This window comes from Vipera ursinii (genome assembly GCF_947247035.1).
Source record: "Vipera ursinii genome assembly, chromosome: 1".
Classification (NCBI taxonomy): Eukaryota; Metazoa; Chordata; class Lepidosauria; order Squamata; family Viperidae; genus Vipera; species Vipera ursinii.
The window spans coordinates 259,984,290-260,007,735 of NC_139512.1; the positions used below are offsets into that span (position 1 = coordinate 259,984,290).

Below are 23,446 nucleotides of genomic sequence, written 5' to 3' on the forward strand. Positions count from 1 at the left end.
TGTCTCGCGAGCTTGCGCAGGCGCGCCAGGCCAGGAACGATCGCCGGTCCGGATTCCCTCCGCTCTGCCGCCCCCCCTCCCTTACTCCGCGGAGCCATAATGAAGCAGCAGCAGCAGCCGGTCATGTCGGCGGGCAGCACGGGCGCCGCCGCCGCCGCCACGGCAGTCCCGGCTTTTCTAAGTAAACTTTGGGCGCTGGTGGGCGACGCACCCAGTAACCAGCTCATCACCTGGAGCCAGGTAGGCGTTCTGGAGAGGGGCCCGCCGCGGAGGGAGGGGGAGAGAGAGAAGGGAACCGGCCTTTTCCCTTCCCTTGCTTGCCCTCCTGGAGCCTTGCTTTCGCGGCCGGGCTCCCTCTGGCCCGTACGGCGGGACAAAAGGCCCGGCAGGCGGCGCTTGTAAGAGGAAAGGGGGCGTGATCCGGCGTGAGTCACGGTTTTTATTTATTTTTTTTCGGGTGAAGGTTTGTCCCGAGATCACCGACGGCTATCGGATCCTGTCACCTCCCCGTGTAAACTCTCCCGCCCCGGTTCCCCGCCTCGGTCATTTCCCCGGGCTCGCCTAGCGCCCTCGTCCTTCCCGGGGACGAGGCCGTTGGGAGGCCCCAACTGTCACATGGCGTCCAAAGAGGACTACTGCAAGGCCGCCAAGGGGGAATCCTCCGAATGGGAAGCATCGTTGCAGAAGGGCCTGGACCGAGACCGGCACGGGGCACGTCTCTGGGGCTCTATGCAGAACTGGAGAGAGATCCCTGGGTGCGGGAATCCTGACATGCCCGGTAGTCCTGAGTGAGGAAGCTGATCTCTTAAGCTAATCAAGCATCCCTCTTGACACCCCCTGCTCCAAATCAAGCTGCTTCTGCGAGTAAGGGATGTGCGCGTGGAACAGTCTGATTTGGGGAATATTTATTTCACGTAAAAATGCAAGTAGAAAAATAGGGACCACTACGGTGGGAAGGTAACAGCGTTCCGTGCGCCTTTGGCATCTAGTCATGCCGGCCACATGACCACGGAGACGTCCTCGGACAAGCGCTGGCTCTTCGGCTTTGAAACGGAGATGAGCACTGGCCCCTAGAGTCGGAAACGACTAGCACGCATGTGCGGGGGAACCTTTACCTTTTTTACCTACTTATTTATTTATTTATTTATTTATTTATTTATTTATTTATTTATTTCCACCCTTCTCCCTAAGGACTCAGGGCGCGGTGAACAGTGAACATAAATAACAGAATGCACAAATAGTTATCTTAAAACAATAATTAAAACAGAACCCGTCAGACCAGACCGGATTGCTTAAACAGATATGTACTATTGTACTTTCCAATAGTGTTAATTTGGTACCCAAAAGAGGATGTTGAATTTAATGTTAATTCGTTAAATTCATCAATTTAATGTTCATACTGATTGTATGCCCTGAACCTCTGGCTGAGCTATTTTATTTAAATTTATGTGGCTGGCTGACATTTGAGGTAAATTATAATTTCAATAATAAAAGCCACATTACCAGCTGGACTTGCCTCTCCTCCTTGCTCATGCACCTGGGGAAATTGCCTTCAAGGTCTTTAAGATAGACCAAGAATGCAGTGATAGACCAAGAATGCAGTAATTGTCCTATCCCTATAGTTGGCCAAATTTTTTTGAACCCAAAGAACTCACTTTTATATTAGGCTATCATCGTTTCTTTCTCAAGTAGGATATAATTCTGCATTTTCAATAAGTCTCATCAGGCTGCTCAGTTTATGCTGTTTTGCTTGTTCACCAAGTCAGTTTTTCATTTTATTTGAAAGTTTTTCTGAAGGTATTTGCCTCAAAGTTTTTGCAAGAAAAATATTTGTGTTTGAGGGGTTGTCCTTGTAATAAACAGGAAGTGGAGTTTGCGCCCCACATTCTTCCATTTTTAAACTGGAACCCACCATTGATTGATTTTACCTGTGTTGATTGCACAGCCAGACAGGGCCACTCATTAAATATTTCTTGGAAGGTAAAATTTCAAAATTTACTCTTGGTAGCTAATTTTCTGTCAGTGGTTGTTGGAATTGGGAAGCAATTTACTAGGAGTGTTGTTTAGAACAGTACTTAGATCACTCTTGTTTTCATGGCCTATCTCAGTAATGGCGAACCTTTTAGAGACCGAGTGCCCAAACTGCAACCCAAAACCAACTTATGTATTGTTGGGTGCCTGGTGGGCATGGCCCATTGAGTGGGTGTGGCTGCGGTAGTAACGGCAGACTGGGTGGGACTAAAAAGTTCAATCAAGCAATTCCAACTTTGCAAGATTTTTTTTTCTCCTATGAGAAGTTGAAATTGATTTGAGCTTTTTTTTTTCTTTGCCCATGGCGGCAGAGGCCTAAAGCGAAAAGGTTTTATAAAACCCAGCTGAAGCCTTAGGACTAGGGCAGTGGCAGAGAGGGCTCTGTGTGCCACAGGTTCACCACCACAGGCCTATCTGATCTTTTGATTGTTAGCTACCTTAGCGCTGATGTATTTACTATTAACATTTAAATAGGTTCAGAAATAGTCAGCAAGGTCAGTTGAAGTGTCCCGATTTTGCTTCACTCTAATATGAGTAAATGTAAATATGCATTCATACGTTTTCTTACTCTAAATAAAATAGGGTCAGATATAGTAACTCTATTCCATAAGTTACAGTGGTTGAGTTCAAATGTGGTAAAGAAAATGCAAGCAAATCCATTTAGGATTTAGTTATTGACTGCAAAAAAATTGGGGCAATAATACTGCCCCATACCTTTTTGTAAACAGATACTGTAGCTTCATCAGCTCCATGTGGGAAAACTTGTATAATATCAGTAGATTTAGGTGTCATAAGTAGGGCTTATTTCAGTAGACTTTTCTGTAGATATTGGAGTATTTTCAACATAGAATGTCCTTGTCTTGGGTCTAATTTAATATGTGGAAATAGTTCATATATAGCCTAATATGGTATTAGGAGAGAGAGTTGCTTCATAGATCAGTATTTGGTATCAAAAATATTACAGAGAATACAACGTAACGGTTAAGTTACTATTTTGAAGAAATTGCTTACAAAAGAATTCCTAGATATTAAGGGCAAGAGAATTTATAAGCATATCTGTTCCTGTGCCAAATAATTATGTTTGAAAGTGGAGATGTTGTAATTGTTTCCTTGTTACAACTTCAAAGTTGTTTTTTTTCTCAAAGGAATATAAATAATATTAGAAAAACTTATGAAATTATCTTATACCACTTTATTTCCGCTGGCATAGTGAATAAGATTTGTAAGGTTATTTTTGGCTCTGTACAGGTTGCAATAGGGATTGGAAACTAGGGTGATCAATTTTCATGCATATTCTTTAGATGACTAAAGCAAACATTGAGCAGATCCTAGGAGACATTCATAGTTTACATTGCCTTTATGTCATGTCCACTTGCATGTGTCTATTTTTAGCATTAATTGGATATTTTATTGTTTTTTTATTTTAATGTTGAATTTTGGATTAATCACTAGTAGGTAAAATAGGCCATTAGGTCATCTTAATGATATAAAAATAGGTCTATAAATCCTAGTCTTCTAGAATATAATTGTTTCTAAATCCCCTTTGTTGTCAGAACCCATGATACTCTGGTATATTAAATCTATATCGGTATGATTTTACATTGATGCTAGTAAGCTACATACAGTGGCAGGGCATTTCTGGTATAAAAGTAAAATGATCATCTTGCCTCGTGTCTGAAGGGGATAGAGTAATTTTGTTGTAGAATTTCTGAACTTTTTACCTTTTTTTGATAATCATAATGGACATAATGATAGGCAGGTTACCTGTCATTGCTATTATGCTGATTCCTTTAGCAACCATTGTCATGTGTTTGATTTTGTTGCTGGGGCTATTAAGGATCAGAGCCACATTTAAGATTACTCTCCCCAAAATATATAATTTAGAGAAATGACCAGAAAAATCTCAAGTTAAAATACTGAATTTGGGGAAGCCATAATGTTTAGTTTGTCATTTGGGTTATATACATAATATTCAATTGTGTTATAAACCTCTTACAAAAAATTAGTTTATATGCAGGCAGTCCTTGACTTATGACCTTCATTTAACATCAGTCCAGAATTATAATGGCCTCAGAAACAGTGTTTTATAGCCCATAAAGCAGTTCAGCCAGCACAAAACATTGCAACGCTATTCCTGTGGTCACATGATCACAATCTGGTATTTGCAATCTCTTCGCACTTACAAGGGGGTTGCCAAGAACCCCATGATCATAGTGATAGCTATTTGCAATCTTTGCCAGCTGATCTAGAAAGGGAAGGTTGCAAGCTGCTGCTTCTTGCTAAGATAACTGCCTCCTGTCTGGCTGAAAGAGCTGCCTGCCAAGGGGAGCTGAATTCGTGAGGAAACAGCTCGAATCTTAAAGATTTTGCTTTATTTCTGAACCCTGCCGCAAGTACTCTCTCCTTCCCATGGAGGATAGCTGACTTCTTTTGGCAGGGTGCGGAAACAAAAAGTCTAAACTTGGATATTTGGGCTGTATTCCTGTACCTTACTTGGACAGGTTTTTTTCCCACATACAGAGGGAAACTGAACTCCAGCAGGTTGCCAAAGTGGAGCTCCATTCCTGCACTCTGGCGAAGGAGTTCCATTCTGGGTGCAGAAGGAAGCCGAATTCCTTTGGTAGGCAGCTCTTTCAGCCACCCCCGAAGACGAGAGGAAGCTAAAATCTAAGCATTGAATGTAGATGCAATTTGGTAAGGAAAAGAGGGCAGGGGGGGTCTCAGCTGGGTTGATGGGGGAAGGCCATCACAGAACACGGATGAGTATCTTTGCTCGGGGCTGAAAATGCTGCTTGGATTTTGGCTGGGAGGATTTTCAGCTCCTGAGCAAAGCCTTCCCCAGGCATCTTACTGTCCGTACCCTATGACTTTGCTTAATGATCCACAACATCACTTAATCGCAACCAGGATTGCGGATGTAGAACAAAATAGTTGCATGACAACTTGCTTAGTAACTGCTTCACTCAGTGACTGAGATTCCAGTGCTAATTGTGATTGCATATACGGTAACACTATTTAAACATTTTAAAATACTATACACACTTTTGGTGGGGGAGGGGGGAGTACCTTAAAGCTAGTGTTGACTCCTGACTGCCTGAACATGTCCCTGCAATTTTCTTGGCAAGGCTTTGGGATTGGTTTGCCATTGCCTGCTTCTTCCTAGAGCTGAGAGACCATGAATTGTCCAAGATCCCCCAACTAGCTTTGTGCCTAAGGCAGGAAATATATAGCAACTATGGGCCTTCTAGTTTTTAATCTAGTACTTTAACCACTACACAAAACTGGTTCACATACACATAATAAAATCTGCGTAATTGGAAAAAATGATATTTGATAATATGCTAGAGATACTATAGCTACTATTTTAAAACAGTAGTTAAAAATAATTTATGTCACATATGCCAAGCTATGCAGTGTCAATCAAGGGCCCTGTCTGACTCTAGTTCTTGATGTGCCAAGTCTCTTCCTACCTCTTTTTTCTTTTCTTCAGTCTTTTTATACCAAAACTTTGTCTGAGCCTTACAGTGATTCTGTCTCCTCATTTGTTATTACTTCTGCTACCCAGTGTTTCATATTCTCCTTTCTAGTCCACAAGTTAAATTTATTATTATTTCTTAACCTGCTGTTCTAGTAGATAATTTTCTGTTAGATCCTCTTGGTTCTTAATTGATTTGCTGTTCTGTTATTCTTAGCCTATTAATTAGTCTGCCTTTTTGCTTAGACACCTTGTCTATATCTTTCATATCTTGATTTTATTCTCCCATTCCAAACTTAAATTTTCCTCATAGATTTATTCACTGGTATAATCGCTTTTTCCATAGAAACTAAAAACCATATTCTCCAATAGTCTGAGTTACTTATCTCATTAGGCAATTAGTATTTCCCCAAATGAATAAGGAAGAACATCTTTCCCAGCTTGTTCCCTTATCATTAGTGTGCCACCATCATTACACTTTTTCCAAGGACACATCAATAGCAAAACAATAGCAATAGCACTTAAGACTTATATACCATTTCACAGTGCTTTTACAGCCCTCTCGTCAGCATATTGTCTCAACAATCTGACTCCTCATTTTACTGACCTCAGAAGAATGGAAGGCCGAGTCAAACTTGAGCTGGTGATAATCAAACTTCTGGCAGTGAGCTGAATTAGCGTGTGATACTGCATTCTAACCAGTGCACCACCACTACTCTTAGAAGTTGAAATAATAAAAATTACATGTTTTAGAACCAACCAAATAACCTGTAACCAAAATTCCTTTTGTTAGGCAGTTCTTATATGGTCAAGCACAATATTAAACTGTTTTGTACTTTGATCTGAGTTCCTGTCATTAATGTATTCATGACTTGCCTCTTTAAGATTCTGTGTTAATCTTGTTCATAATCATTACCATTTTCAGTGAAAGCTCTCATAATTTTGATATTAACTATTTTTTAAATTCTATTATATATACACACACACATACATTAAAGAATGCTTCAGTGAGAAGTTAGTTGTAAATATATACAAAACATTTTTCATTTTATATAGATTCTCACCATAATTGTATGTGATTCTTTAATTTCAGAATGGCCAGAGTTTCCTCGTATTGGATGAACAAAGGTTTTCAAAAGAGATTCTTCCGAAGTATTTCAAGCACAACAACATGGCAAGCTTTGTGAGGCAGCTGAATATGTGTGAGGATTTTTTTAAAGTAATATTACATATTTAGATATGCACTTAAAATGTGGAATGTTTTATACTATTAATCTTGAAGTAAATTTATTTTTTTTGTTTTACATTAGTACATTCTATAGTCATTCAAGATTAAATTTTGATCATGAACATAAACAAATTTCTAAGGAATGTAGTTGCTATATTTTAAGAATTGCATTTGCTGAAATTTTCAATGCCCAGTGTTCTAGGTCCTCTGAAACACTAAAACCCAAGAAGGATAGTTAATATTTTTTCATGCTTTGTGTCATTATTGAATATTATAGTTCAGGGTTATGAAAAGACTTAACTGTTGTAATATGTCCTTAAGCATCAGTTAGCAGAACTATTTTTTCACAAATATATTGAGAATAAAATTCCATGGTATTGATAATAAGTATCACCTGAAAGGTTAGGTTCTGCTCAGTTGTAGCAGGGCCAATTTATGTCCCAATTTTCGGAAGGAAATCTTGTTTATATATAGTATTTTTTATACATATCAAGTGGTATAGTAACAAAACAGTTGCATTTGCAATTGCCCCATCCTTCCCAGAAAAATAGCATTATCTGTGAAGCTAGAAGGGGAAGTAAGTGATCAGGTACTGCTTCCTATGTTAATTTTTTTGTCTTATATATTAGCAAAACTGTTTACATGAGAATTGCAATGTTTGTTACATTGTTTAAGTATGGAAATCTTCACTTTGTTTGAATGAAGCCTTTGAATATTCCTCTTGATTTTTACATTGTGGGTGTAATTTTTCAGATGGTTTCCGTAAAGTGGTCCATGTGGATTCTGGTATTGTTAAATTGGAAAGAGATGGTCCTGTTGAGTTCCAACATCCCTATTTCAAACAAGGACGGGAAGACTTATTGGAACATATTAAAAGAAAGGTTAGTGAAAAGTTTTATAGAACTTTGAACACCTTTTGCTGAAATTCACCTATATTATGCATATCTCACAGGCATCATAGTATTTTGGAATTCATTTCCAAAACAAATTTCAATTTCCATTATCACAGAAGACCTATTTCAAGCTGTTATCAACTTGTATATTATTACTCATTTGCATCTGGAATGTTTTTTTTAAACAGGTTTCTTCCTCGAAGCCTGAAGAAAATAAAATTCGCCAAGAAGATCTGTCTAAAATTATAAGCAGCGCTCAGAAGGTTCAAATTAAACAAGAAACTATTGAGTCCAGGCTTTCTGCATTGAAGAAGTAAATACACGTTAGTCAATATGATATCACTTTATTGTTTATCAAAACTGGAAAAACTGGCCTTTTAATATCAAATGTTTTAATGTGAAAATTTCTATAACTTTAAAAATTATGTCTCATATCAATAGAATTATCTGTGTCATACTAGTGATTGTTAATATTGTTTTTCAGGATACATTTCTAATACTCATATGCAAACATTTTAATCTTTGCCCTAACTATAAATGTCTTGAAACAGAGAGAATGAATCACTTTGGCGGGAGGTAGCAGAATTGAGAGCAAAACATCTGCAGCAGCAACAAGTTATTCGGAAGGTAATTATCTTAATTTTTCTCAGATTCATTTTCATATATAATCTATGTGAAGGGGAAAAATGGCTTTAGTGAATATAATACAAATTAACAGATTAAATACTTTTTACTGACAGCAATTGGAGAGTAAAAATTCCTGCAAAATCAGAATCTTAAAAATATATTAATTGGTTCCTACAAATTAACTCAAATGTTGTAAATGATTAGTTCTTTGGGGGAAAAGACGTAACAAAAATAAAATTATGGGGGTAGGGGTAAAATACAGCCTCACTCATTATCTTTGGACTGATTGGGTTGCATTCATTTTGTTCTTTGTCAAGATAGTAAGTTCTTAAGCACTATCCCAAAAGCTCTGAAAGATTCTCCAGAATAAAACAGAGCAGATATGGAATGTGTGTGGAAAAGTCATATTCCTTATTACTTCAGCAGAAGTCTTTTTATATAATACTTGATGCTTTAGGCTACATTGTAATGTAGGAATTCTTTCAAGTATCTTCATATTGGCTATCCATCACTTATTCTCATTGCAGAAACCTTAGCTCAAGTTATTGATGCAAGTGCTTTATTTATGAATGTTGGTGTTACTAAGAAAATATGTACACAGCACAATTAAAAAAACAATATAGAAAAAAATGTTCCTTCCTTGCTCTGAGGGGCAAAATTTACCTCGCTATCTGGAGATTTTTCCTAGCAGCCTCATGTACATGTCAAACAACAGAGACAAGAGAAGCTGACAAGGGAACATCCATGGAACCAGCCTTTACTCCCCACTGCCGTTGACTGGAACTGCTTGTTTTGGAAGGAGTGGAACCACTGTAAAACAGTGACTGGAATCCCCAACAATAGTAGGCAGTCTAGAAAGTTCCTAAGAGGCCAAGACAACTGTGTCAAAGGTGATCTACCAAAATGACCAGTCCCATTTTGTTCATTTCTAGAATTGATTAAAAAGATCCATATAATCTATATAATCTGTTAAATCTAGAGCATTCTGCATCTGGAACCATATTGCCTTCTCAACAACTTCCCTTAAAGGGGAAGATTAGAAACAGGATAATATTTGCCTAATACAGGTAGTCCTCGACTTACAACAGTTCATTTAGTCACTTCAAAATTGCAACGGCACCAAAAAAAGTGACTTATGACCATTTTTCTCCCCTGTGCAGCATCCCCATGATCATGTGATCAAAATTCAGATGCTTGGCAACTGGTTTATGTTTATGACCGTTGCTGTGTCCTAAGATCATGTGATCACCTTTTGCGACCTGACAAGCAAAGTCAATGGGGAAACTAGATTCACTTAACAACTAAGTTACTAACTTATCAATTGCAGTGATTCACTTAACAACTGTAGTGAGAAAAATCGTAAAATGGGCAACGTCTCACTTAACAACACAAACTTTGGGCTCAATTGTGGTCCTAAATTGAGGACTACTTGTATTACTTACTTTAGGGAAAGTTTCTTTCGAAGGGAGTGCACCAATATTTCTTTAGAAGTATCAAGGAACCACAGAGGTGTTGACAGCTTCATGAACCAGCTATTCTCACATGTCCAAGCCATCTGAAGCATCTAGGAATGACTTCTCTTTTGTTTTTGTGCAACTTGATAAACAATTTGTTCTCTTATGCACAAGAAACTTAATTTTCAATGTAAATTAACAAATTCTGTTAAGTTCAGACTTATTTCCATAGAGGTATGTAGTTTTGTTTTATTTATTACAGTGGGAGAGTTTAACCAAGTGGATTTGAAAGCTACCCTGCCACCTTTCCATCAATATGTGGACTTTGCAACCAGAGGGGACAATACACTGGATCTTGCTTATTCCAACATCAAGAAGGCTTTCAAAGCTATCCTCCACCCTCACCTGGGCCCCTCTGACCATCTCTCAGTGCTGCTTATTCCAGCATATAAACCTTTATTAGTCAGAGTGAAACCTACAGTAAAGCAGGTCAGGGTTTGGACAGAGGGATCTATAGAAGCATTACAAGACTGCTTTGAGTGCACAGATTGGGGCATGTTTAAGGAAGCAGCTACTGATAACCAACATACAAATGTTGAGCGTGCCATTACGGTGTCTGCATATATCCAAAAGTGCATAGAAGATGTCTTATGTCCTGAAAATCTTTGCTGTGAGGGCAAATGAAAAACTCTGGCTGACTTACGAGGTCCGCAAGATGCTGAAAGCACCGAATGTGGCTTTGAAATCTGGTGACATGCTGGCACTTAGAACAGCCAGAGCAAATCTGAGAAATGCTATTAAAGTTGCAAAGCAAGCCCATTGCCAGAAAATTCAGAACTTTTTTCAGGACCCAACAAACACCAGGCGAATGTGGCAAGGAATTGAGGCCATTACGGATTACAAGGTGACTCCATCAAGATTCAAGGACGTCACAGACTTCCTAAACAAACTGAATGCATTTTTGGTAGATTTGAGGTATCAAATTGCACTCCTGCTAGGAAAGCTGTGCCCCATCCTGATGAGCAAGTGCTAAGCTTTGATGTCACCTCTGTCCAGAAGACACTGCAGAAAGTTAACATTCAGAAAGCAGCAGGCCCAGATAACATCCCTGGATGTGTCCTTAGGGAATGCGCAGATGAGCTGGCTTGTGTTCTCACAGATATTTTCAATCTCATTGCAGCAGCCAGTGGTTGCATCGTGTTTTAAGACGCTATCATCTTGCCAGTGCCAAAAAAGTCCACAATTACAGGCCTCAATGATTACCGTCCAGTTGCACTGACATCCACCATTATGAAATGCTTTGAGAAGCTGATAAAGGACATTATTGTATCTAGCCTCCCACCAGCATTTGACCCACTTCAGTTTGCCTACCGACCAAATCGCTCTATGGAGGATGCTATTTCTTCTGTTCTCCATCTGAGCTTGAAGCACTTAAAGGAAAGAAATACATGCGTTTGTTGTTTGTCGACTTCAGTTCGGCGTTTAACACAATCATTCCGCAGCATCTAGTAGAGAAACGGCCCTTTAGGCTTAAACTCTCCTTTGTGCAACTGGATTCTTGATTTTCTTACCAACAGGTCCCAATATGTGCGAGTTGGAACAAATACCTCTAATACCATTTTCTTCAGCACAGGTTCTCCTCAGGGCTGCGTCCTAAGTCCGCTGCTGTTCACCCTGTTGACCCACGATTGTTGTGCTAGGTTTGCCACCAACCATATTGTGAAGTTTGCAGATGATACAACAATAGTGGGCCATATTCATCATGACAGTGTGGATGCTTACCGCGAGGAGGCTGAGGGGTCAGTGAACTGGTGCAAAGAAAACAGCCTAGTTTTAAATACCGGAAAAAACAAATAGATCATTGTCGATTTCAGAAAAGGCAGGTACAGCCACACTTCTCTGTGCAATAATGATTCACCTGTGGAGATGGTTACTAGCATCAAATTCCTGGGTGTGCAGCTAATGAGTAGGCTGGCCTGGTCGGTCAACAGTGAGACACCGGTGAAGCGGGCACAGCAGCGCCTGCATTTTCTGCGTCAGATGAGAAAAGCACATCTTCCTTTTCCTATCCTTAGTACTTTCTACAGAGGGACGATTGAGAGCATCCTGTCATACAGCATCACAGTCTGGTTTGGAAGCACCACTGCTTCAAGACAGGAAGGCAGTGCAGAGAGTGGTGAGGATGGCTGAAAAGATAATTGGCAGTTCCCTCCCTCTCATCCAGGACATAGCACAGAAGCACTGCTTGAGCAGGGTCTGAGATTATCTGGGACACTACACATCCTCTTCACGACCTGTTTTCCTTGTTACATTCTGGGAGGAGGCTTCGTGGTATCCGAAACAGAACATCCAGATTCAGCCATAGTTTCATTCCATACAGCATTAACCTTGTGAACTCTCAAGCTTCCTCCTTCTGTTATATATTCAAGTTGGACAGTATTTAATATTTATTTGTTATGTATATGTAGGGGTGTGGGTCTGTCCATATGTTGTATATTAGTATGTTTAAGTGTGTGTCAAGGATGTGTTTCACTTTGAGCACGGCCAACTAAATTTCATTTTTTGATGTGTGCCTTTGTGCCTACAGTAAAAAAATGACAATAAAGGTTATCTTAACTATCTTATCTTATTTGAGATTGAAATGCACTAAAGCATTGTTTTTTTCTGCAGATTGTGCAGTTCATTGTTACTCTCGTTCAAAATAATCAGCTTGTGAGTCTGAAACGCAAACGGTAAGCTCATTTTTTAAAATTCTTGGATTTTTTTTTAAAAATGTAGCTTTTAGAACTGCATTAACATTTTTTTTTCTGATTTAGCCCACTGCTTCTGAATAATAATGGGGCTCCAAAGTCTAACTTATTTCAGCAGATTGTCAAAGACTCATCAGAAAACAAACATGTGAGTTAATTTTAAAACATTTAAAAAATAAAACAGTAAATAGTTATCTACCTTAGAGGAGCTATCTTATTATGGATGTTTGAGATACAGTTGAAAAGCAGTTTAAATGAAGTTTTTGTTTTATTATGAGGAGATTAGTGATTGCAGTTATAAACAGATTAACAACTATTTTCATTGTGGCTGTAGACTACAGATTACAGATAGTCCTCAACTTATAACAGTTCATTTAGTGATCATTTGAAGTTACAATGGCACTGAAAAAATGTAATTTATGACAATTTTTCACACTTATGACCGTTACAGCATCCCCATGGTCACATAATCAAAATTCAGATACTTAGCAACTGACTCATATTTGCGATTTAGTTGCAGTGTTCTGAGGCCGTGTGATCATATATATTTGTGACCTTCTGATAAGCAAAGCCAATGGGGAAGCCACATTCACTCAATAACTGTGTTACTAACTTAACAACTGCAGTGATTCACTTAACTGTGGCAGGAAAGGTCATAAAATGGGGCAAAACTCACTTAACGAAAGGTCTCACCTAGCAACAGAAATTTTGGGCTCAGTTGTGGTCATAAGTCAAGGACCACCTGTATGTAGAATCGAAGTTGTGCAAATTCAAATCACTTTGCACAGGTCTACTTTTTCTACCCTGATGTTCTACATTCTCCCTTAAATCGGCTCTTAAACTTTGAGCATTTTCTCTTTTTTTTCAAGATGCAGGAAATAAGAGGGCATCACCATCCCATGGTTTTATCAGTAGGAATGGTTTCTACTGGAATAAACTTGCCTGTATGCTATCCATTGCATTTCTTTTCTATGACCATGTCATTTTTTTAGTAAACATGGCTGGTCTATGTTTGGGCCCATTACTATGTTTTTAAGAGAATAACATATTTATTTCCTCTGTTGAATATAACAACCCTCCTTCCACTATAATGACTTCAGTTACAAAGACTAAATAATGGTTTATATTAAACCAAACTATACAATTCAATGCAAGTAGAAAGAAAATGATAAAGATCATGAGGTTAATTATTCTTGTGTTTGTGGCATATTTGCATTTCCCTAACTAAGATTTTTCATTTCTTTGTGGGTTGCATAGTATCTTTAAATTATTAGGTTAAAAATTATTTTTTTGTAGTTTAAAAGACAAAAAGGCAGTTTTATATCTAATAAAGCTTGTAAGCCGCCCTGAGTCTTCGGAGAAGGGCGGGATATAAATGGAATTAAAATAAAAAATAAAATAAAAATAAAATGTTAGTTAAATTCCAGTAATCAAAATTTCACCATCTTTACAAAATAGAATTATTGATAGACTTTAGTTAATTTTGATGGTTGCAGCATCTTCAGGACAATAGGCAGAAACCTTAGAAGAGACTCTTAAAGTAATGGCTTAGAATATTAAGAGACTGAAGCCTTGTTTTAACCTGTAATCCCACTCTTAGAGTTTCATAATTGATGTCACTCAGATGTGAAAAAAGATTGATCACTGCTCCTTGCATACTGAGTTGTAAATAGGATTGTAGCTGGATGATGGAAGAGAAAAAAGACAGAAAGAATCATCCCATGAAGGCTTAAATTGATGTCTCCAGGACAGAAGTGAGAACTAATAAATACCATTCGAAATATTTTTCATTGATGGCTGAGATTAGGTGCAAGTGTGTTCATTTCTTTCCCCTAAATGAACTAAGAACCTCTGAGATACAATACAATAAAAGTAATCCTCAACTTACAACAGTTGAGCCCAAAATTTCTGTTGCTAAGTGAGACATTCGTTAAGTGAGTTTTGCCCCGTTTTATGACCTTTCTTGCCACAGTTATTAAGTGAATCACTGCACTTGTTAAGTTAGTAACAATTGTTAAGTGAATCTGATTTCCCCATTGACCGCTTATCAGAAGGTCTTGAAAAGTGGATCATATAACCCCTTACACTGCAACCATCATAAATATGTGTCAGTTGCCAAGCGCCTGAATTTTTTTCATGGGACCATGGGGATGCTCAACAGTCCTAAAAGTGTGAAAAACGGTCAGAAGTGACATTTTTTCAGAACCATTGTGACTTTGATCAATCATTAAATGAACTATTTTGAGTTGTACTTCTTTTATTTACATTATTACTCTTAAATTATTTAAGAATGATTATCCTGTTAGAAATCATATTTTAATTCCATAGCTGTGGTGTTTGAACTAATGATTTATAAATCCATTTCATCTGAATGTACTACTTTTAATTGCTACTTACTCACTTTAAAGATATTTCTATCCTTATTCCTGTTTTATCTTTAATATGCAATTAACGTTATTACCGCTTGTAAATGGACAGGTTTCACATAACAGGAGTGATGGTTTAAAGCAAAGAGAACAACTGTCAGATGACATTATTATTTATGACATCACTGATGATAGTGGAGATGAAGAAAAGACACCTGTTACTCCAGAAACCAGTGAAGATACTGTTTCAGATTCCAAGTAAGAAACATCTATGTATGTTATAAACATAACTGTAATCTTGGGCAATCCTGCATTGATGCCTGCAGTTTTTACTTCTATATATAAGTTAGAAGAATCTCAACATTTTCTTTGAAATAGAAATGCTTAGATCTGGCAAGACCTGATTCAGACTGCATCAGCCATTACTACTAGTAGCAAATAACTAAAGTAAAAGTATTAATAATCCTGGCTTGCTTTGCAGAGGTAACTTAAAGCTGCCGGTTTTGTGTTTGGGGTTTTATTTTTGAAGCAAAAGTTCTAAATGCCTAATAAATGTAGTGTTGCAGACACTTTGTGGATTTCGTGAAATGGATTGTGATTTTTTTTAAAGTCTATGCAATATACTCTATACAATATACATTAAAATGTCACATTGTTCAGTTTTAGGAAAATGTGCATGTGGAATGTGTGGAATTTGGTTGTGTAAATCTCTAGTCTCCCTTCTGTTACCTCCCCAAAATGTGTTGAACTTCTAATTATTCAAAGGGAAATACAGAAACAGGAATGCTGTCTGAGCAAAGCTGAGGAAGACAATAGTTTGACTTCCAATCAAATTACAGAAGAAACACTTTCTTTTTGCTAATCTTACATTTTCATTGCAGCTATAGTCCTGACATTGTAATAGTAGAAGATGATAATGAGGATGAATATACACCTATAATTCAAGAAAATACAATCGCTGAACCAGTTGGTATTTCCTGTGATGAATCAATGAGTCCTTCCTCAGATGGTGCAAACCCATTAATGTCTAGTGCTGTTCAGTTAAACAACCAATCGAGTTTAACGTCAGAAGATCCAGTGTCAATGATGGATTCTATTCTTAGTGAAAATGGAGTGATCTCACAAAATATCAACCTTCTTGGAAAGTGAGCCAAACTTTCTTACGTTCCTTTTAATTTTAAAGTTTATGCACCATCTTATTTTCTTCCTCTTTTAAAATTGCACTTACATTTTACATTGTGCATATATTTCAAATATGCTGATTATGTGTTTTCCTGTTTGGAACTGGCTAAATTCAAGAGATTCCAATGTGCTTACTATAGAATATTGAATTTTGAATTCAGTAGTTTTAGAATAATTGGGTACTTATTTGAATTCACAATAACAAAGGTACTCTTAAGTCTTTAAATTCTTAAATAATTAGGTTTTTCTGTTAAATCAATTTCCATGGGCAATGTGTATCTCCATTCTTGATAAATATTAAGGATCACTTACAGATGAATTTCAGATAGCCCGGGTGGTTGTGTCCAGGGCAGTTGTGGTTATATGCTGCTGCCCTTGGGTTTTATACTTTGTACCAGCTGATATTCTGGAATCTGTAGAGAAAAATACTCAAGCATTTTTACATTATATGAAAAAGAGTATATTTTTCTTGATTTTATTTTAGAAGTCCAAAGTGGCAAGCAGGGAATAAGTTACTGCTCAAAAAGCTAGAGTGTCTTCTTTTTCCTTTAGGGTGGAACTCCTGGATTACCTTGAGAGCATTGATTGCAGTTTAGAGGACTTTCAGGCTATGCTGTCAGGACGGCAGTTCAGCATAGATCCGGATCTTCTGGTGGATGTAAATATTTGCTGCTTTTTTTGTTTCAATTTTATAAAACTTGTTTTTTCTTTTAAAATATTTCATCAAGGTACTATATTAATGCCAACTGCAAAGTTTAACGTTTCGGAGAAAACAAAAAAAACCCCGTTCTTAAATTTTCTAAAGAATATTTTTAATGTAGACATTTTCATAAAAGATTGGTGTGATTTAAAAATAGCCAATTTTATTATTTAGAATCTTCTTTTTAAAATGTGACATTTTGTTTTGTTCAGCTTTTTTCAAGTTCTGTACAGATGAACCCTACAAGTCATTTCAGTAGTACAAAAGTAAGTTTACATTAGCACATCAGTGAAATGTGTTACAACATCACATGTTTGTTTTTTTAAAAGTCTGAATTTTAGCAAGGTCGTAATTTAAGACTACTACTGTTTGTTTCAATTGCCATGCTTTCTAGTACTGATCTGAGTTTCTTTTTACATTGCTTACTAGATTCCATCTTCTGTGTCTTATCTAGTACATCCGTATAGGAATGTGCTACAATTTCATAGCAATGCTTCTAGAACTATCAAAACAGCAGTGTTTGTAAAATGGGAAAATTATTTTGGTTTGAACCTGCAACAAGATTTTGTATTCCAGAAGTATTGTTAAACAATTTCAGGAAACTCGGTTTGCAATACTGAAACCTTGAATGTGGTTGTCATTTCAAGCTTCAGATGAAACAAAATCTGGATAGGAAAATTGGGCAGAGTCCATCTCCTTCCACCTTCCTTTAGCTGTTCCCAAACATGCACATGCCACCAGCCTGCCTTTCCCCCCCCCCCACCTTTTTTTCAGGATCTTTTTTTCTTTTCCCTCCCTTCAGCCACGGCATATTCCACTGATTGATCTAAGCCTCATAACCTCCCAATAACTCCTTTTCTCCCTGTCTCTTCTTATCTGCTGACATCTTGGCCTTTTCTGTCCTCAGTCCTTTAAACTATTTTTGTCCATATCAAAACAGCTCCATTTTGTTCCCTGGATATACCAAAATACACCAAATATGTATGTTTTTGGTTCAGGACCAAACCTTCCAAAACAAATTGTTCTGTGCACCAAATGTTTTGCACATCCTAATGTAAAGTATTTATCTGGTAGGAATAAAATTACAATTTGTATATTATGGTATTAATGTCCCCAGTCTCTTTTTCATGCACGTAGAGGAAATACAGATGAAGGTTTCTACAATTCCAAAAATTTATTTCTTGGTACATGGCAAAATATTAGTTTGTCATTGTTTTTTAATGTTCTTATTGTTTATTCTAATTAGAGCATGTCACATATTTTTAAATACTGCTGCAGAATACAGATAGTCCTTTGTTAATTACAGTAATTGGGACTGAATTTTCCATAGCTAAGCAATGCAGTCATAAAGCAGACAGCTTAGCTATGGTGGTCCTGGTGGTCCCTTTGTCTTCATTAAATGAGAATCATGGCCTTTTAAGGAAGGATCTCCTTGCAACTTTCTCGTGGCTTCCAACTAATAAAGTCAATGGCAGGCTAGCAGGGCAGTGTGCAACTAAGTAACTGCTATGGCCAAACATTAATACACCTTGGCCAGGGGGAAGTGGGGCTACCGCCAGGGGCCGAAGAGCCCACATGTTCCCTTACACTGTCCTGCCCTCGCCATCTCAAATTCACTTTTGCTGTCTTCTTCCTCCCCTCACAAGGCAGATGCTGGCTATATGTGACTTCAGGAAGGCTGCATGCGGCCTTGAGAAGAAGGCATCACGTGGCCAGCACCTGCCTCACAAAGGGCCAGACCGGCACACCTCATCAGCAGTGAAGGAAGATGGCAAAGGTTAGCTGGGAGCAGCAGAACGAAGGGAGGAGGGGCGGTGAAGTGTAGGGCAGGTAAAAGGGTAGAAATGGGGGGGGGAGATAGGTGGGTTTGGGGAAATTGCAATGCACCCTGCAGTTATAAATGCAGGCAGGTTACGAAGGACCTAGATTTTGATCGTGCCCCTGCAACACCCATAACTTCAAGGACCAGCTGAAAGTGCCATTTGTCCAGTGACATTGTAACTGGTCATAGAACAAATGGTTATTAAGTTGAGGGCTACGTGTATTTTACTTTGAAAGTCTCTTTTCTCTAGTATAACATTTTCTTCATTTCATCTTTTACGCAGGTGGAAACAAAGGAAATTGAAACTATGAAAAGTCATAGTCCTCAACAAGACTCACCAAATGTGCCCAATTCAAACCCTAAAACAGGTGACTGAGGTTTCATACTGTAAAGTTGTTTGCTTGTCCAGTATTCAGAGTTTATGGAAATTATTTTTAGATAGGAACAAAATGCAATCAATGCATACTGGTAACCTTCTACACAGTATGTTGAACATGGTTTTTTTCACTTTCATTTTGTAAAAATACAAAAATGGTTTTTCTGTCTGTTTAAAATAATGACTTTGGTTTGATTTATTTTCTTCTACTATAGATAAACAACTCGTTCAATATACTGCTTTCCCTCTCCTCGCATTGTTTGATGGTAACCCAAGCACAGCAACAGAGAGTACACAAGAAACCACATCTTCTGTAGATAAATCAATAGAAGTGGACGAACTCCTTGAAACCAGTCTGGATCCTCAACCAACCCAAAGTAAACTCGTTCGTCTGGAACCTCTGACAGAAGCAGAAGCCAGTGAAGCTACATTATTTTATTTGTGTGAACTTGCGCCTGTGCCAATGGACACTGATATGCCACTGTTGAACAACTAACCCAATATGTTTAAGACAAACTATTTATTTAGATTGTGTTTGGGGGGCGGGGTCTAACTTTTGTAAACATTTTGTCAAAGCAGCTAATGGGGACTTAAAAAGATTCTATTGCTTCTACAAAATCAGAGCAGTTTAAATATTTACAGAAACCATCAACAGTTCATTCACACTAATTCATTATATTCTGGTGCCATTGTACTTTGAAGTACCAGCTATCTTCTGAATACATATAATCAGATGCTCTGTATTAACCACTGTGGTATCTCATGTTCACTTTTGGTCCTAATGTATGACTGACACAAATTTGTTTTTGATGTTTTGATGGAGGTCATAGATTTCCAAGTTCTATTCATTACTTTTTTTATTTTTACAACCTTGTTTAAATAAAACTGTTAGGGGGACCAGACCTTTATGTAATGTGTCACTTAACTTCAAATCTTATTTCAGCACTACATATTTCAAGGATGCTAGAATGTTGCATACAGAAGAAAGATTGGGAAAAGAGAATGACACTAGCTCCCAGACTGGGGTTAATCTTTTCCATAGAAAAGTGTTCTGCATGAAGATACTTCTGGTTGTGGGATAGAGGGATCAACCTAGGCTAAAAAATTAGTTGGGTTTTAACTTCAACTATACAAATATCCGGGTCCTAATAAGTGAAAGCCATTTCTTAGTGGATCATCTTCCCTTTTCTAAAAACCCTGCTGTTGGAAAGTTGGAAAAATGTTTCCAGGTATGTGCTGGAAAACAATCTTTATCTGAACATCTGTTTGTAAATGCAAGACTATATATAGGCAGTAGCTTCAGTTTGTGTGTGTTTAAATAAATTTTAAAAAGTGGAGACGCATAGCTTTGAAATATATGCGTATAAAGGATAATTGAGTGGATGTCATACTAGGTATTTGGCACACTTTGCTCCAAACAAATTATGTATGCGGTTGGGGCAGTTGTGCTTCTGTTAGCCAGAATGGGCAATCAATGCAATTGAGATTTTGTGCCCCTTTTTCCAATGACAGTGAATGTCCACCTTTTAATAAAAGCTCTAGTTACACTGTTAAACTATTTAGGAAGATTGTGAGTAGAGCTATTATACCATTGCACCTGCAAAGTGATTTTAAAAACTAAAGTATATGTTAATGATGCACACTTACGTTTTCATTTCTAAGACAGACTTTGTAGTGTAAAAAGTAAGCATGCAGTATTATATTTAAAAGTATTCTATCCAACATACACTTCTCGGTGCAATTCAAGGTGCTGAGAAATACTTTTAAAGTCTTTCAATGGCTTGGGGCATCTCTCCCTAGTAGTGTCTACCTGTTCTGTGAGATCCAGCAGAAGCAAAATGATCCAGGTCCCAACTATGAGAAAGTGCCATCTGGCAGGGCCCAGACAGAGAGCCTTTTCTACCATGTTGCTTACAGTTTCATTGAAGTAATCCGAAAGGTTCACATTAAGCGGTATCAAGATTAAACAGCCAGTATGAATGTTTATTTATAGCTACAGCATATACACTCAAAATGACTAAACCAGTAATTGCATTTAAGTTCGACTTCATCAGCCTGTGTATTACAATGAATTGAATACATTTAACCAATTACAAATGCTCAGGAATTTCGAGAAGATATCTGCAGTTGAAACTGGGGAAATTTGACATTGGAGCAATGGGTAATGTATTTACACTTCAAACAAACAGAAACCAAAAGCTGAGTATTTCAAAGCACTTCGCAAAGCAGGACCAATAAGTATATAGTCCTAAGATTTTGCACTTTGTAAAGACTGCCTGCACTGCACCCAACGGGACTAGTAGCAAGAGATGACAAAAATTCTTAAAAGTTCTTCAATGTTCTATGCAAAAAAAAAACAAATGGCATCACTAAATCTCAGCTGCACAATGCAATTGCTTTTTAAGGATGTTGATATTTGCCAATACATCCAGCGAACTGCTATTAAAAGAAGTCATTTTTTTCTTACTTGCAATCTAATGATCACTAAGCCAAAAAGATTAGTGTTCCTACCTGTTTTGTCCTATTTTTAATATTTGATCAGCATTTCCTATATTATGTTACTAGCACTAAAAGACTTGAGAGCCTTAGATCTCAGTTTGAATTGCTTTCCAGCAGCCTAATAATACTTTTAAATACTTAAAAGTATGTTTTTAAACTCAGTGGATCCAAAAATAACTTATTGACACAGCACTCCACTTCAAAGACAACGTGTACAAAAATGCAACAACTTTTCATGGCTAGTTTTTCCATCCATTTTAAGTAAAATATGAATTTTTCAGATTCTTTTAAAATAAGCTCTAGTTAAACTTTGTAGAGAAACATGCTCCTTTAGCAAGAAGCAAAAAAATAGTTTCTTAGATGGTTGTGTGACAACTATCAAATCCTAAATAGAGTGGCTATTAGTACAGAAGGTTTAAAAAGAGAAACCTTCCATGAAAATAGCTTCTTAATTATAAGTGCAATCAATCTGTATTGGCTATCTTTGCTTTGTTCTTTTCTCTGTAAAACTGAAGTCTATCCCTCCACACAACACATTTCCAAAGGAAAGGCAAGGATCATCCAACAAATTAATGCCTTTAAACTGGCTATCTCAGCTATTTTAAGATAACATGTAAACTGATTACTAATTTCCAATCCTCCCTTGTTCACTCAATCAAGAGGGCAAAGACTGTACTGAATACCCTAGTAATATTGTAGGTAATCTAAATTGGTCTGGTCCTTCTAAAGAGGAAGATTTCTTTCCTAATTTTCTCCTTTAGCAAGAGTCCTCATATAGATCACAAAATTGCCAAACCATTACCCCTCACCATGTTTAAAAATGATAAATCTCATGTGGAATCAGTCTGCATTCCCATTTTAAAAACAAAACACAACAACGAGGAAATTAAATGCTTCTGCTACAAGTTTAGAATCTCTTAGATCCTCTGCCTGCATTCTGCCTCTTAGACATATTCAAATATCACAACTGCTCTAGAAGATGCCCAGGGAGAAATAAATGGCAAGCAAGTGAATCCCACAATCCATTTTGCTTTTAAAGGCCAGGTACCTCACTTTTCAATGATATTTTTTTAAAAATTAAAATACTACAGCTGCTACTTGCTGAAATTTTACCTCTTGCAAGCAACAAGTCAAATACTTTGATTTTGTATGTGCTTGATATAGCACACGGGTGTCAAACTTGATCGTGTATCGTGACGTTTGTCTTTGCAGATCCTGGGTGGGTGTGGCCTGTGCATGACGCACCTGGCCCGTGGCCCACCAGTTTGACACCCCTGCTATAGCACTTTGGCATCTCATTACACCTTAATTACTCCAGATAAGTGCAAGTTTTTTCACAACCACCTTAATTACTGCTAACAGAATGCAGCAGCAGTTTTCCTATTTTGTTTCCTACTTGCATTTTGTGGAATAAAGCCTGTGGATCTACAGTTGACATTTCTAGTTTGGCCCTGAATCTAGCAGCAATCATAATCAAGCTCAAGTAGGAAAATAGTCATTGTAATGATAACCTGATTTAAAATTAGCCATGCATAATAAAGACAGGATAACCTATGCTAGTATTAAGTACACAAACACATATTTACAATTATTTCTTAGTACAGAGTAGCATTAGCATCAAATAAGCCACTAAACAATAAAAGCCTTCAAAAAAAAGATGCTTAGTCAAATTCACGATTTGTTAAAACAAGTGGAGCCACCAGAGTCCACACATACAGAATGATACCAATCCAGCTAGAAGAAATCTTCACCCAGACCGAAGGCCATTTACTGGTCATTTGTGCAGAGGCAGGGTCAGGACTAAAAAAAAAGAAAAGAAAAAGAAGTGTAGAAAGGCTTTTCAGATTCACTTGTGCAAACAAGGAAATCAGTTTTCTTACCAGAATTTACTTAATTTACAAATATTCCCCTCCATCACTTGTCAGAGATCAATCCATTTTCCCTTTATTCATCCCCCACCAGATTGCAGAAGGTTCTCTGATTTTCACCGAGATTGGGATGGGACTTGGGAGCAGAGAAAACTGATGGAGGTCAGACTAGAAC

The 23,446-nt window shown here is 37.6% G+C and overlaps 2 protein-coding genes across 5 annotated transcripts in view; one reads left to right on the forward strand and one right to left on the reverse strand.

The window, feature by feature from the left end:
- HSF2 (heat shock transcription factor 2) lies at positions 1 to 21,265 on the forward strand. 4 transcript variants are annotated; one of them, XR_014493411.1, is made up of 13 exons: positions 1 to 240; positions 6,600 to 6,708; positions 7,488 to 7,615; positions 7,816 to 7,940; positions 8,179 to 8,254; positions 12,379 to 12,440; positions 12,525 to 12,606; positions 14,937 to 15,082; positions 15,706 to 15,969; positions 16,559 to 16,664; positions 16,919 to 16,972; positions 18,353 to 18,483; positions 18,812 to 18,890. XR_014493411.1 is itself a non-coding variant. In XM_083370485.1 (13 exons), the coding sequence occupies exons 1-13, from the start codon at positions 100 to 102 to the stop codon at positions 19,398 to 19,400; spliced, it is 1,659 nt and encodes a 552-aa protein (XP_083226611.1). In that variant the 5' UTR covers positions 1 to 99; the 3' UTR covers positions 19,401 to 21,265. The 4 variants fall into 4 exon arrangements, 3 of the variants coding, with proteins under 3 accessions (XP_083226611.1, XP_083226612.1, XP_083226613.1); XM_083370485.1 differs by lacking the exon at positions 18,353 to 18,483 and adding an exon at positions 19,120 to 21,265 and having other exon boundaries at positions 18,812 to 18,896; XM_083370486.1 differs by lacking the exons at positions 16,919 to 16,972; positions 18,353 to 18,483 and adding an exon at positions 19,120 to 21,265 and having other exon boundaries at positions 18,812 to 18,896.
- SERINC1 (serine incorporator 1) overlaps positions 20,861 to 23,446 on the reverse strand; it is a 12,261-nt gene continuing 9,675 nt past the window's right edge. Inside the window, exon 10 of the mRNA XM_083370521.1 lies at positions 20,861 to 23,203. Within this exon, the coding sequence (XP_083226647.1) occupies positions 23,065 to 23,203 (139 nt within the window). The 3' untranslated portion in view covers positions 20,861 to 23,064. The remainder of the gene's footprint in view (positions 23,204 to 23,446) is intronic.